This window comes from Coenobita brevimanus, chromosome 40 (assembly GCF_032717465.1).
Source record: "Coenobita brevimanus isolate Jiangsu-jjx chromosome 40, ASM3271746v2, whole genome shotgun sequence".
Taxonomy (NCBI): domain Eukaryota; kingdom Metazoa; phylum Arthropoda; class Malacostraca; order Decapoda; family Coenobitidae; genus Coenobita; species Coenobita brevimanus.
Genome location: NC_136993.1, coordinates 24,041,270 through 24,055,538, shown reverse-complemented (window position 1 = coordinate 24,055,538; position 14,269 = coordinate 24,041,270). Strand labels below are relative to the sequence as shown.

General features: G+C 41.5%; 1 protein-coding gene across 1 annotated transcript in view; it reads right to left on the bottom strand.

Annotated features, from left to right (window-relative positions):
- Window positions 1-3,188: 3,188 nt before the first annotated feature.
- LOC145396991 (glutamate receptor ionotropic, NMDA 3B-like) overlaps window positions 3,189-14,269 on the bottom strand; it is a 114,386-nt gene continuing 103,305 nt past the window's right edge. Inside the window, exon 10 of the mRNA XM_080270217.1 lies at window positions 3,189-3,284. Within this exon, the coding sequence (XP_080126343.1) occupies window positions 3,189-3,284 (96 nt within the window). The remainder of the gene's footprint in view (window positions 3,285-14,269) is intronic.

The window sequence follows — 14,269 nt, the reverse complement described above, 5'->3', positions numbered from 1 at the left end:
CCCCTTTTGGCCCTGTGATCAAGATTTATTCAGACCATCATCCCCTGCAGTTTTTGAACAAGTTTAAATTTAAGAACCAGCGTTTGACCCGCTGGAGTTTGCTTTTGCAAGAGTACAATTTAGAAGTTAAGCATATTAAGGGGATTGATAACGTAATTGCTGATTGTTTATCCAGGGAGGGGTCAGGGTCTTGATTCGAAAATTTTGATCCAGGGCTCAAAATTTTCCCTTGGGGAAGGGCGTGTTACGTTGTCCGCCTTTCCGTTCCCACGGATGCAGCCGTTACAGCTGGGCTAGGGGATTATGCAGTATGTATCCGTGTCATTCGCGGAGTTTACATTAGCGAGTGTTACAAGTTCTTTCGTTTCTTTCGTTCCTGCCACTGAGGGCAATTTTATTTAATACCATGCTGAGAATGCATTTGATTATTTTGATTGTCTTGTGTGAGCTACCAGTATATATTTTGATTGTCTTGTGTGAGCTACCAGTATATTTAATGATGTTTTGCTTGCATTAGAAGTACCAATTTATTGTAGAGAGAGAGGGGCACGAATATAAGTTCTTATTAATTAATTTGATCCATGCGTTCGCGCTTGGCTGCGCGAGCCTTGATCAGCCAGTCTCTTCCCAGCCAGCTTTAGTATCGGGTGCTTGTACACTCTCTCTCTCTCCCCAGTTATTTTTATGCCGAGCTGGCATTTTAATTTAAGTTTATTTTTATTCTTTTTGTTGCTGACTGAGGGAAGTAGATATTTTATTTGTTTTTGTGACCTTGTTGTCTTTGGAGGGCCAGTCTGGCTCACCGTGGTCCTCTCGCTGCCTTTGTTAACGTTCCCCAACACACGTACATACACACACACACCCCTAACCCCTACACAGTTAATCCCATCTCTTTGCTCAAGGCTAGTGAGAACCATCGTGAGCTATTAACTGCGTTCCCCCTTGGACACGGGTTAAGTAGAAAGTCGTCACCACCGGAAGTAAGTGGGAGGTGTTCCTGTATACTGTCTCGGGCGGTATTACTTCCGGTAGTGACGATAGTAGGCTAGATCTATAGGTAGGCTGTTCCGTTTTACTATCACAGTACAGAGTGTTGCGTTCTTAAGTAAGTATTCTTCCGTTGCGCATTTTTTTCTCTAGTTTGCGGAGTGTCAGTGCCGGGGTCTGCGTTATTTTTGCAACGCAGTGGAGGCCGATCATCTAAGGCTGACTTGTCTTTTTGTAATAGCCCCGGGCTGGCGCAAACCGTAACAATATATATATTCATTGTGTGTGTGTGTGTGTGTGTGTGTGTGTGTGTGTGTGTTTGTACAGAGGTTGGCAGTGCTACACAAGTCAGAAATTTATGGGGAACGCATGCCTACGGTTGCCCTTGTCTGCTGCATGATACAAGTTGTATTGCCTTGGTTTCCATAAACATAACGTATTTTTTTTCCGTTACTTGGATTAATTGCACTGAAATCTTTTTCAGGTTCCGCGTGATGCTCGTTAGTAGCCTAGGCATCCTTCACCTGAGACCGTCTGACGTGGACGCCTATATAGCTGTCTTGGCTCCAGGGCTGTTGTTAGGGGTGGACTCTCGGGGCTTTATCCCTGAATCTTTTTTGTGTAGCCCAGAAACTGTGTGTGTGTGTGTGTGTGTGTGTGTTGATCAGGAAATAAAATTATATAAAAATCAAGCTATACTGTATTTAATTCCATCCATAATTACCGTAATGTCTGTACGATTTTATACGACACCGGACACTTGTTAGCCTACTACTTCCATTGCTGTACACACCATTACACATCCAAAAAATGTTTAAAAATTTATTTGATAAAACAAAATGCAGTACTTTATTTTAGACTGGTTTCTTCGTTCAACTGCTCTCAGATGGCAGGAAATACTGTCAGAGAATAATAGTCTGAATAAAAAAAAAAAATCTGGAGGAGCCTACCCCCAGGCCTACCTAGAACTCGTGCCTTCGTCGCTTGTGATTCTACAGAACTCTAACTTAAGCCCCGTATGTCGTGAATGTCTAGCAACGGCCCTGCTTGACCCCAGTTCTCGTATGCGTATCCTGAACATTCATACAGTGTGAACACTATTCGGTTATCTAGTTTAACAAAACACTGGAGATAAATTGTGTGCTTGCGTTTAATACAAGTGATTTCTGTAACTAATGGCTTTGTTGATGTAATATGCACGTGCACAGACTGGAAAACTGCAGACATTACAACCTTGTTCCATCAGGGGGAGGCGGTGGCTCAATCGGTAGAGAGTTGGCCTGCAGTTCTGAGGGACCCGGGTTCAAATCCCGCTGAGGCAGGGAACAGTGTAAGGATTTGAATTTCATAAAAATCAGACTTTACTGATCTACCAGAAGGCCCGCCGACATGTCGTAAAAATACCCCCGCTAATACCAATACACCAGTCCTGTATGAGACAGCCCTAGCATGTATTCAGTATGGACGGTGGGTGTTAGCGCCGAAGTGGTGACATGTAGAGGTGTGCGGTACGTAGGACTACTGGGCCTTGAAAGCAGGCTGTGAAGCCTATGCTCAGAGTCGGTCACATAAAAAAAAAAAAAAAAAAAAAAAATTACTGGCTCCAGGATTTGTGAAGGAATGCTTGGGTCATACCACAGTTGCTCAGTATGAAACTAAATATTAGTAATAACCACTGGCAATGTGTAAAATCAACAGCCAAACAAGGCATACGGAAAACGGTAACATAAACCTGTGTTAAATAAATCCACTTTTACTTTACATCGGTGCCATACGGATATTAATGAGACACACAGAGATCCTCATTGCTGTCAGACTGTTCATATTTATTGGTGATGAAGGAAAAAACTACATAGGCCTATCCCTACTCTGTTCACGATATCAGTCGTCATCCATGATGATACTATGTAAATCCCCGTCCACACTAGCGGACAGTGACTGGCGGCCGCGAGGGAGAAGTCTGTATCAATTTGTGGCAAGTTTGACAGGCAAACCAGCGGGCAGTCCGTGCCCATTGTTGGGTGAAATAACAGTCACTGACCCTTTTTTTTTTTTTTTTTTTTTTTTTTTTTTTTGTAGTTTTTCTTTTTTAGTCCAGGAATTATTGTTCTATATAATGCTATTTTTCGCGCACAAACTGTTGGCCATTGTCATACCACACTCAGGCGCTGTCGACTACCTACTCACCGGGCACCTACTCCTCACAGTTTGGACAACATCCCAGTCGTGCCCGACAGACTGCCAGGTGTGGACACAGTCCGCTTGTCACTGTCCGCTAGTGTGAATGGGACTTCAGGCTGCAGGAATAATTTCCAATCACTATGAAAACAGCTGTAACATCTGACAAACTGTAAGGACGTGTCATATATTTGCACATTAACAAATAGTCACTATACTCATAATGCAGGGTGCTGAGCCACCCAGTGGAAAGTGTCCTGAATTCCAAACCATGACGGTCAATTAATTACACGTGGCCACGTCAATATAACGTTTCATGGCCTGACTATAAAATGCCATATTCTCCATGAAACAATGAGTTGGCCCAGTCATCACCTTGTAAACTCTCCGTACAATTGTAGTTCCTGTCGTTTACCGAAGTCCAAGCCCCTTACTTCATCACCCTTCTAATCTAGCTCTCATTTCGGCCACTATTGTCCCCTTCCTCACGCTCATCCCTTCTGTTGTCTCTCAGGTCCCCCACCCCCACCCTGCCGCCTCTTGTAGACCTAGTGTAACCTCCTGTATGTAGTGAAATTGCTTCGATTTCAGACGTCTACCATTACCAATGTCATGTTCCCGATTGTAAGGATGGGCGTCTTGATAACTTTTTGTTCATTGATAGTTGTGGGGACCCTGACAACTGACTTATAGAAGGAAGTGTTAACTGTTGCATGGTTCATGACTCGAAACTAAACCAATCATGAAATCCATGTCATTCCTTATACCTGCCATTATGTAGAGGGTGTACTGTGTGACAGTTTCAAAAAATAACCGTAATAATGACATGCTATTATCCGTATATTTTCTGGGGGAACATTGCTTATATATTCTATTACCAACAATAACTGCGCACAGCGGCAGAGGTCACCACGTTCGATTCGTCCTAGCGACTGAACGAAACCTGGTGAAGTTTCATACTTAACAGTGTTACCAGATGCCGAGAGCATCACACCACCTCGCTGGCGGAAAGGGGTGTTTCTGTTTGATATGTCCGCAACTGTACGTACTGACAGTGACAGTCTGATGAGTGTAAATTAGTGTATGTAGTTGTAAAAGCAGTGACAGTGACAGTGATTTCAGTGTAAATAATTGTACATAGCAATAATATAAGTATTGAGAGTGACAGTCACCCCAGTGTAAGAAGTTGAAAGCATATTTTTCTATTCTATGTTCTGACAGTGACAGTTTGATGTGTAGAAAATATTATTTTTATAACAAATGACAGTGACACTGATGAATAAGGCACTAAACTGACAGCTAGAGTGAAAGTGAGCGATAGAAATGAAGTGCGAGTGGCCGACAGGAGCGAGAATAAAGTGCCTGCCGTAAGGCAGAATAAAATCGCGCCGCGGTGGTCTTTCTCATTCCCGCTTCACCATACTGGCAGTGACAGTGATTTTTATGGCCGTAATAGTGCCAAGCGAGCCTTTGCAAAGTACTATGAAGGAAAATAATGTAGTATACGTGTTTTTAGCTGTGAAAAGGGAAATGTGTGTTCAGTGACGGGAAGACCGCCGCCGCCCTGCATGTCAGCCGTACGCTCCGTTGATTGTAGCCTTATTTTCAGTGCTTATTGTACAAATACGGATTCCAAACTACCTGTACGTTGTTGTATAAAGTGTACCGTGACAGATTGAGGCTGTGGTAGACTGGAAACCGGGTTGCTGGAGGTGTGAAAGTGAAGTCTTTGTTACCCAACTTTGCAAGTCTCCACAAGTCCTTTGGTAGTCCACGAAGGCTCAACACCTATCTCAGGAGAAAGCTGAATGTAAGTGATATAAGCCATAAAAATTTTAATGTTCTAGGGTTAATCTCTGATTTTTGGCAAATATTTTCCCACAGGTACTCAGACCCCGCTACAACCCCGCCACACGGGGGGGATCGGGTGTACACGGCCGCGTTTAAAGGGTTAAAACGTTCAGGTTATAGCAGCGTCTCCAACTTCAGTAACTTGGTCTCGGTGTCGGCAGTGAATAAAAGAATTTTCTTCGCTAAGTAAATTGTCATAAGGTAGACTTAAAATGTACCTTCTTTCATTAGGCTTAACCTAGCAAGAAACACAGGTAGGTGTTTATCCAGATACAACCAGGATCTGTCTGGCTAAGCTGCTAAAAGACTTTAAACATAAGCTTCGGAACACGAAACATAAGACCCCGAACAAATCGAACAAAGAACTCAGTAACAGTCATAATGAGTCCAACCCTTTTGAAAAGAAGCATTCCCAGTAAACCCCAGTTTTATACCACAAAGCCCAAAATATCAGCTCAGTAACCAGGCCCCACCGTACTAATAATTCAGTTACCGTATAATCACAGAATATTCAGTATGCTTGTACATTAACTAGTTATTCTGAGTTTAGGTTATCAGTCAGCATTACAACGTTCATGTATCACTTCCGAATAACTGATTGCTTTTGAATACCGACATCACTGTGGCTTAATTAATCCGAAACTCACTTTTATTGTATTCATACTCCAAGTAGTATGTATAAAAAACTCCCATGTGAGATTCCAGGGAACATAAGCTTGATAATGATGAAAGGCTGAAACAGTCATGTACTGTGTCACTATGAGAAGGAAGAAGATGCACGGACTACGCTGCAGGCACCCTCCGAGCCTCCTGGTGCGTGGACCTACTCCGTGTCAGAGACTAGACCTCCTGGGAGTATCCTAGCCCAAATGTTAATAATAAATAAATAAATAAATGAAGAAGTGGAGAAGTGTTTGCATCAGGATTGGTGAGTACTGTATTTTATATTGCTATGCAATTTTATTGTTAACTTTTAAAATACAGACATACCATTTAACCTAAAAAAAAGGGAGGGGGTTCATCTATTACTGAGAAATTAAATGAAAACTGTTTAACCAAAAAATATTTATTAATTATTAGATACGAGGTCTGTTCAGAAGGTATCTGACCTTAGGCTTGTAAAAAAAAAAAAATAGCTAACCTGTTGAAATATGACACTAATCCCCACCAATGTCCCTTCCTGGCTTGACACAAATAGCCCAGCATTCTTTCCACTGCATGAAACAATTTTTTAGGTCGGGTATCGGTATCTCCTGCAGGTGCTTTCGTCGCATTCGTCATGATCTCTTCTCTCGTCTCAAATCGGGAACCCTTCAGTGGAGTTTTGAGCTTGGGGAATAACCAAATATTTGCATGGAGTCGTGTCTGGTGAGTAGGGAGCCTGCTGGACTTGCGGGATCTTGTGCTTGGCCAAGTATTCCTGAATCATTTATGAAAAATGAGCAGGGCCGTTATCATGGTGCAGCTTCCAACTTGCTGCCTTCCAAGGTCTGGTCTCTTCCGCAGAACTGTGTCACCAAGGCAACGGATAACGTTGAGGTAGTTATGTTTGTTGACAGTCTGACCTTCTGGTGCGTATTCGTGATGCATAACACCACGGTAGTCGAAAAAAAAAAAAATGTCAACATATGTGTGTATTTCACCTCGCTGCGGACCTTTTTTTTTTTTTTTCCTCATTGTCTGAGGTGACCTTCCATGCTTTCAGGGGGACAACTGTGCCTTGGTTTCTGGGTCCTGCTCGTACACCCAAGTCTCATCTCCATTGATAACAGTCTTCAGAAAGTCTGGATTGCAATTTCCACACACCATCATGTCTTGAACAACGTTCATCCGAGAGCAGAGACCATCACTATTGCAAGAAATACCTGCAGGAAATACTGAAAACCAACTTTGAAAATGTTTCGGGCAGTAGAAAGAACGCTGGGCTACGCATGTTAAGTCCGAAGGGGTCTACTCTGAGGGTGACTAGTGTCGTAGCTAATCAGGTTAGCTATTTATTTTTTTAGAGCATAAGGTCGGATACACCGCGTGCATGGAAAAAAAAAAAAATGGAAGTGTTTGCGTCAGGACTGTATTTTGTTGTACATTTATATTGTTTTCCTTTTCTGTTCAGATAGACGATTTAAATTTTAAAAAGGCTTATTTATTTAATCATGACTTTTAGTCTTCCCTGCAAAAGAATAACTAAAAAACTCTATAATTTACAATAATTATAAAAAAAGTATGCGTACCATAACTTTATGAGTATGGATAATATGGAAAATTCTGACCTGAACACTGCCTCTTCTCAGAACATGGTTTTGGTGTTATTGCTCAGTTCTAAAAATTCTAAACAGATAGGGGCATATATTTTTCTATGGCTTTTAATTATAATCGTTTGTTATAATCAGTGGAAAGTGTAAAACTTAATTATATCTACTACCGTAAAAAGTTAATATAACTTACATTGTTGTTTGTTTGTATATACTGTGAATAATTTGCTATTACTTTCGAATATATCAAAAAATGAATAACTGGTGAAAAATATGGAAGGAGTATGAAACTTTAGCAGTGGTATAATCAAAATACACAAAATCTTTCTGAAATGACAACATTATAATCCACGACTCCAAAATTATTATTTAATAATTATTTATTTCTCTGTCATTCTTGTACCTTTATTATGGAATTACTTAAATGAAACTTGAGAGATATCATTGAACACTCAAAGCCCAGTGGGCGACTGCAACATACAATTTAATCAAACAAAAAGATATAGATTTCCAGCCTTTGCTTTGGTGTGAAGAAGGGATATATGGTTTAAAACAGAACATGTGGTTAGGATCTGGAATTTTATATATTACCCCACTCTCTCTGCTTAGTTTTATCATTTTTGATGCAGTGCAGAAAAAAATTACAAGCTTGGAAATTCATCACGATTATACATGCCTAAACACACACACACACACACACACACACACACACACACACACACACACACACACACACACACACACACACACACACACACACACAAATGCTAAAACTTTCAGTGGTGTAAACGAAAAGTCATATTATCAATAAACAAAAACTCCTGAATTTAAGTGAATTATACCCATAATACTAAGGATGATGCTGCGTTATACATGTTCTCTTTCATATCACCGGAACAAAAGCTAGCTTTTGACATTGAAAATCTATTTTTCACACACCTCAATAAAGTGTGGGAAATTTTAATGCTGCATTTTATGTGTACAGAGCTTATAAGTCATTTCCCTTAAACCTAGTGAGATATTCAACATATAATAGGAGTCCACACTGAAATGGTGCAACGTGTTCGAACGAGCGAGCTAGCATGTCAGGCAGTGCTGAATATTGTCTCCTGTGTCTCATCATCTTCCTCTGATTTCCTGACCTTAAAATACTAAAAAGAATTTATTAGATTACACCAAAAATATTCCCTCACACTTTCTACAACCAACTCTCTCAGCAATCGTTGGAAAATACTGCTATGCTACTCTTGCAAAGTTAGACCGTTACTTCTTGTGCATCCTGCTATTACTCTCATCTACTTAAAAAAAGAAAAAAGAAAATGTTTCCTCGATTTACAGAAAAACTACTGGGAAGTACGGGTTGTCTATGAAATGAAAATGATTGAGGATTTTTATACGACCTATAAATTGGTGTCAATCTTTCTTGTAAGTTAAAAATTGGCTGAGATATCGAAAACACTTGGCTACTGTACTACAGTTTTCCTCCCGACCCTTGTCCCCATTTCTTGCTGACGCGATAAATCTTTCGCTCGGGTACATATGTTGCGGGTCCAAACTGTGTCTAAATTTGGTGTTCTCGCTCTTTTCACTCACTCGAACAATAAAACTAGATAGCGATTATTTAGGCAACTGTGCAGTAACGGCAAACAAGTAATGAACGGATGTGTCTTAGGATTGCTGAACAACATATTCTGATATCACAGCAATTGCAATACATATTTAGCAAAAAAAAAAAAAAAATCGTTACACTGCTTAACTCTTGGACTGCAAGCAGGGATTAGAAAACAGTCTCTGGGATGCGGCAATATGGTCAAGTTAGCAACCATTGCAAAATTATTTCATATTTTTTTAAATGTAAAAAAGAAGGAACCAAAGGCCAGGAACCCACAAGATTGTTCCCTCCAAGAAAAAAAAACAAAAAAAACAAGACTGCAGACAGCTAAGTTTAAGATCCTCTAATTTCGACATGCCTGGACACACTGCATTTACATGACTGGAGATCATAAGTTGTAGGAAATACAGACAGAGGTAGACAGTTCCAGAGCTGACCTCTTGCATACATGAAGGACTGGGAGTAACGGTTAACTCTTGCATCAGCGAAGTGACAAATAGGGCTGAAAGTTTGTTGCTAAACTGGTGCTACATGCCCGCCGTAGTAGTGGAAGGATACAAGCAGACAGTTCAGAGGAGCAATGAGCAATGAACATAGCGATAGAAAAGAGATGAAAATGCAACAGTGCGGTGAAGAGACAGATGTTTAACCCGTACTGCACTAGCGATGTACAGTAGATCTACGTCCTCATCAGAAACACCAGTGCCGTAGATCTAAGTCCTGTAGCACTGAGAAGTCACTGCAAGCAACTGAAGTAAAATGAATGTTAACTTATCTCGAATTCAGACATTTCTCCACTACGCATACAACACTGATTTAGGAGCACGGGAGGTGAGTGACTGTCTTCACAGGCTGACAGCTGCTCTGCTCTCTCAGTAATCTTGAAGATTTCAGAGGTCGAGTGGCACCAAAGTGACTCGATTCAACCAACTGTCTGGCTTTGGTGATTACTTTTATTAGTGCTAGGGATCTTATATTGATGTATTATGCTCATTTACCCGCAAAAACTTCCAAAATCAGTTCACAAGTTCACAGCTGCTCTTCTTTCTCAGTAGCCTGGAAGATTTCAGAGACAGAGTGGCACAAGCCTGACTCTAATCAACAACAATATGGCTTTAGTAATTACTTTCATTAGTGCCAAGAATCTTATATAGATGTATTAAGCCCATTTAACCAGAAAAAAAATCGAAAATAGGCCGCCATAGTGGGGATGAGAGGATGAGAAAAAGGCAGAGTATAAGAGAGAAGTGGAGGAACAATTGGGCAAATATGAATTGGAGCAGATGGGAGACGTGGAAGGTGTGTGTAGGATATTTACAGAAGAAGTATGTGCAGCATGTGATGTGGTGTGTGGAAGGAAGAGAAGACGGAGGGGGGTGCAAGGAACAGCGTGGTGGACTGAAGAGGTGAAACAGGCTGTGGCACAAAAGAAGAAAGCATACAATGAATGGATGAGAAATAGGGGCGTGGAAGAAGTTGAGAGGCGGAAGAGAGAGTTATATGTAGAAAGAGAGAGGTGAAAAGATTAGTAAGAGAGAGTAAGAAGAGAGTGGATGAGGAATTTGGAAGGAATTTGAGTGTAAAGTGGAGGGACTGTAAGAAAATGTTCTGGAAAGAGGTGAAAAGAGTAAGACAGGGTGGAAGTGAAGTTAGCAGGGGAGTGAAAGATAAAAATGGTAGATTACTAGTGGAGAAGGGAGAAAAAGTGAGCAGATGGAGAGAACACTTTAAGGAATTGTTGAACACAAAGGATGGAAGTAATGCGAGTATAAGAGGCTGGGGAATGGCTGGGAGAAGGAGGGAGGTGAGAATGTTATGAGTCCATATTATATTTACAAATCATAATAGATAGATAGATAAATAGACAGATAGACAGCTCTATGCGAGCCTGGGAAAGGGAAATGATCTTGCAAGTTATCTGAGGAAAAGCTGACGACAGATTAGGAAGTAGCAATGTCAGGAGATGATGTAGGTAGTGTGTCAGCGAGATAGCAGGGGAACAAAGCCTAGTGACATACACACATACACACACACAGGTTTCTGGAACTTTCCAACCACAGGGGAACAAAGCCTAGTGACATACACACATACACACACACAGGTTTCTGGAACTTTCCAACCACAGTGTAACACACGTGACACGACCCCTGTTTCATCAGAATTTAGGAAAGAGAGCTCAGAAGGAACCTAGCCATAGAACAGGCAGGTAGTAGGGAGAAGGGCTTAGCAACATGGAAAAGAGAGAGAGAGAGAGAGAGCGAGACAGGAGGTAGCAGGCGGGACTCTACTTATACTTCACTCGTGTGTGAGAGACTTTGTTAATATTTCCAAGACAAATAAAAATAGTCCCATACTATTCTTTACCTCTCCTGTCATTGCATGACAAAAGGGAACCAAGATTATCTACTTACAAAGCTACTTACGTATAACAACCGCTCGTCCACAAGTTCATATATATATAACTTCTCTACAAGTAACTACAAAGTCCTTTTTGTGACAAGAAGACAGGAAGAAATCAGTAGGATAGAAGTTGTGGAAGCAATGAAGAAAGTTAAATCGGGGAAAGCCCCAGGAATTGATGGAGTGTGTGGTGAAATGCTGAAGTATGGGGGTGAGATAGTAGTAGAATGGATGTGGAAGATGTGTAGATTGGCCTGGGAGGAAGGTAGAGTCCTGGAGGATTGGAAGTCAGGTATAATTATTCCCTTATACAAAGGAAAAGGGGAAAAAGAAGTGTGTGGTAATCATAGGGGCATTTGTCTTCTTAGTATAATAGGAAAAGTGTATGGTAGGATACTTATTGACAGAGTTAGAGAAAGAACAGAGAAATTAGTTGGAGAAGAACAGGAGGCTTTAGGAAGGGAAGAGGTTGTGTAGATCAGATATTCATTCTTAGATCTTTAGTGGAAAAGTTTCTAGAGAAGGGAAAGAAGTTGTATGCAGCTTTCATGGATTTGGAGAAAGCATATGACAGGGTGGATAGACAAGGATTGTGGAAAGTGTTAAGAATATATGGAGTAGATGGGAGGTTGTTGAATGCTGTGAAGAGTATGTACGATGGTGCGAAGGCTGCAGTGCGTGTGGATGGTGAACTAAGTGAATTTTTCTCTTTGAAAGTTGGGTTGAAACAGGGATGTGTCATGTCTCCATGGTTGTTCAATCTGTACATGGATGGGGTAATAAAAGAGGTACAAGGTAGGGTAGTGGATGTTGGAGTGGCCCTGGTGAGAGAGGATAGTGTTTGGAAACTCCCTGTACTGTTGTTTGCAGATGATACTGTGTTATTGAGTGAAGACGAAGGTGAGCTGCAAGGCTTGGTGGATGAGTTTGGGAGAGTGTGTAAGAAACGGAATCTATAGGTGAATGTAGGGAAGGGTAAAGTGATGGTCTTTGAGAGAGGTGAAGTCAGTGAATGTACAGTGAGGTTGGATGGTGAGGAATTGGAAAATGTGAATACGTTTAAGTACTTGGGTAGTGTGATGAGTAAGGATGGAGGTTTGGAGGGTGAAGTGCTTGAAAGGGTACAGCAGGGAAGAAAGGTTGTTGGTTCTTTGAAAGCTGTGATAAGAAACAGGGAAGTGAGCATGGAAGTGAAAAAGTTACTACATGACAGTATTGTGATACCAGCTCTAACGTATGGAAGTGAAGCTTGGACGTTGTTGGAAGGACACAAGTCAAGAGTGACAGCAGTGGAAATGAGTTATTTAAGACGAGCCTGTGGAGCCACATGGAGAGACAGGCTGACGAATGAGGATATAAAGGAGCGTTGTGGTGTTGATGTGGATGTGATAGGAAGCGTTATGAGGAACACACTGAGGTGGTTTGGCCATATGGAGAGGATGGAGGGTGAGAGACTGACGAAGAGAGTGTATGTGAGTGAGGTGGAGGGGGGAAAAGGGAGGGGGAGGCCGAGGATGAGATGGAGGGATGGGGTGGAGAGGTATATGAGAAAGGGGGATGTGAGTTGGGAGCAGGGCAGTGGAATGGCGGGGGACAGGGCGACTTGGAGGCGATTTGTGGCCACCCCAAACAGGATTGAGGCGTCTGGCAATAGATAGATAGATAAATAGCCCAGCATTGTATGGGTTAAGGGAGCCAGTAAGAAAAGGAGAGTATATAACACGAAAAGCCTTTGACTCATATTGTTGAGAAGAGCTGTATGTGGGGAACTTCCCCACATGAGATTTGTATTCTACACAGGAGCCAATAAAACCTTGTATAAAGTCAGCAGATATGTAGGGGTAAAGAAGGCAGAGTCGGTTTAGCACACTTAGGCCAGTATTCTCGTCGGGTTAGGAGGGTCCCTACCACCTCTTTCGGAGAGATTTATTTAAGCATATGTCTGGGTAATATCCTTTTGCACGTAATCTATTAAGAATATGGCAGTATTAGAACGAGTAATATAACACGAAGATGGACCCTAAGGTGAAATAAGCAAAATAAGTAGATTGGGAAAATGTGTTAGAGAGCTTCCTTAACCACTGACAATATGCGTCATAATCTCTTGGAAGCAGATGTTATATAACAGCGGTAATAAGATGTTTCCAAGATAGAGTAAATCCCACCAAATTGAAACTCCAAGTATGTTTAAAGATGACGCAGGATTGAGTTGGACAGTGTTAAAAATTAAAGGATACTCCTGCGGAAGATTTTGTTGGGTTGAAAGATGTAAGAACTGAGTTTTTGATAACTTTAGAAACAATAAAAATACTTTCACCATAATCAAAGATATGAACCAAGTCAGACAAGGGTGATGTGGTTGAAGTAACTGCTGAGATGGACGTTGCAGGAAGTAAATGGAAAGGTAAAGGGTAGAGTCATCAATGCATGAGTGGATAGGATTAGGGCGCTTCAACACGTGTGCTAGAACAAGTGCTGGCAACGTGTAAGCAATACAGTAATGAACAAGCTGCAAACATGTTGGGAACAGCAGCGTCCAGATTATGTTGGCAACATCATGATGAAGTCTTAGCTGCCGAGTATGGACACACTTATCCTATCGCCTCTGCTGCCAGTGTTCGAAGCTGCACTGAAACATGTCTGCATCCATGTGTCCAAATACTGCTGCAAACATGTTCCCGAACATGTTGCCAGCCGTGTTGTCAAGATTTGTTCGAGAGCACGTGTGGACGCGTGCTTAGATGTACAGCTTAGAAGGTCACGGATGAATAAAAGGAATAGAGCTGGCAATAGGACAGGGCCCTGAGGAACACCACTACTGATAGCTATGGGAGAAAAACAGTAGCTGTCTACAACAGCAGCTATAGAATGTCCAGAAAGGAAGCTAGAGATGAAGGCGCAGATGGAAGGATAGAAACTGTAAGAGGGCTATTTGGAAATTAAAGATTCATGCCAGAGTCGATCGAAAGCCTTTGAGATATCAAGTGCA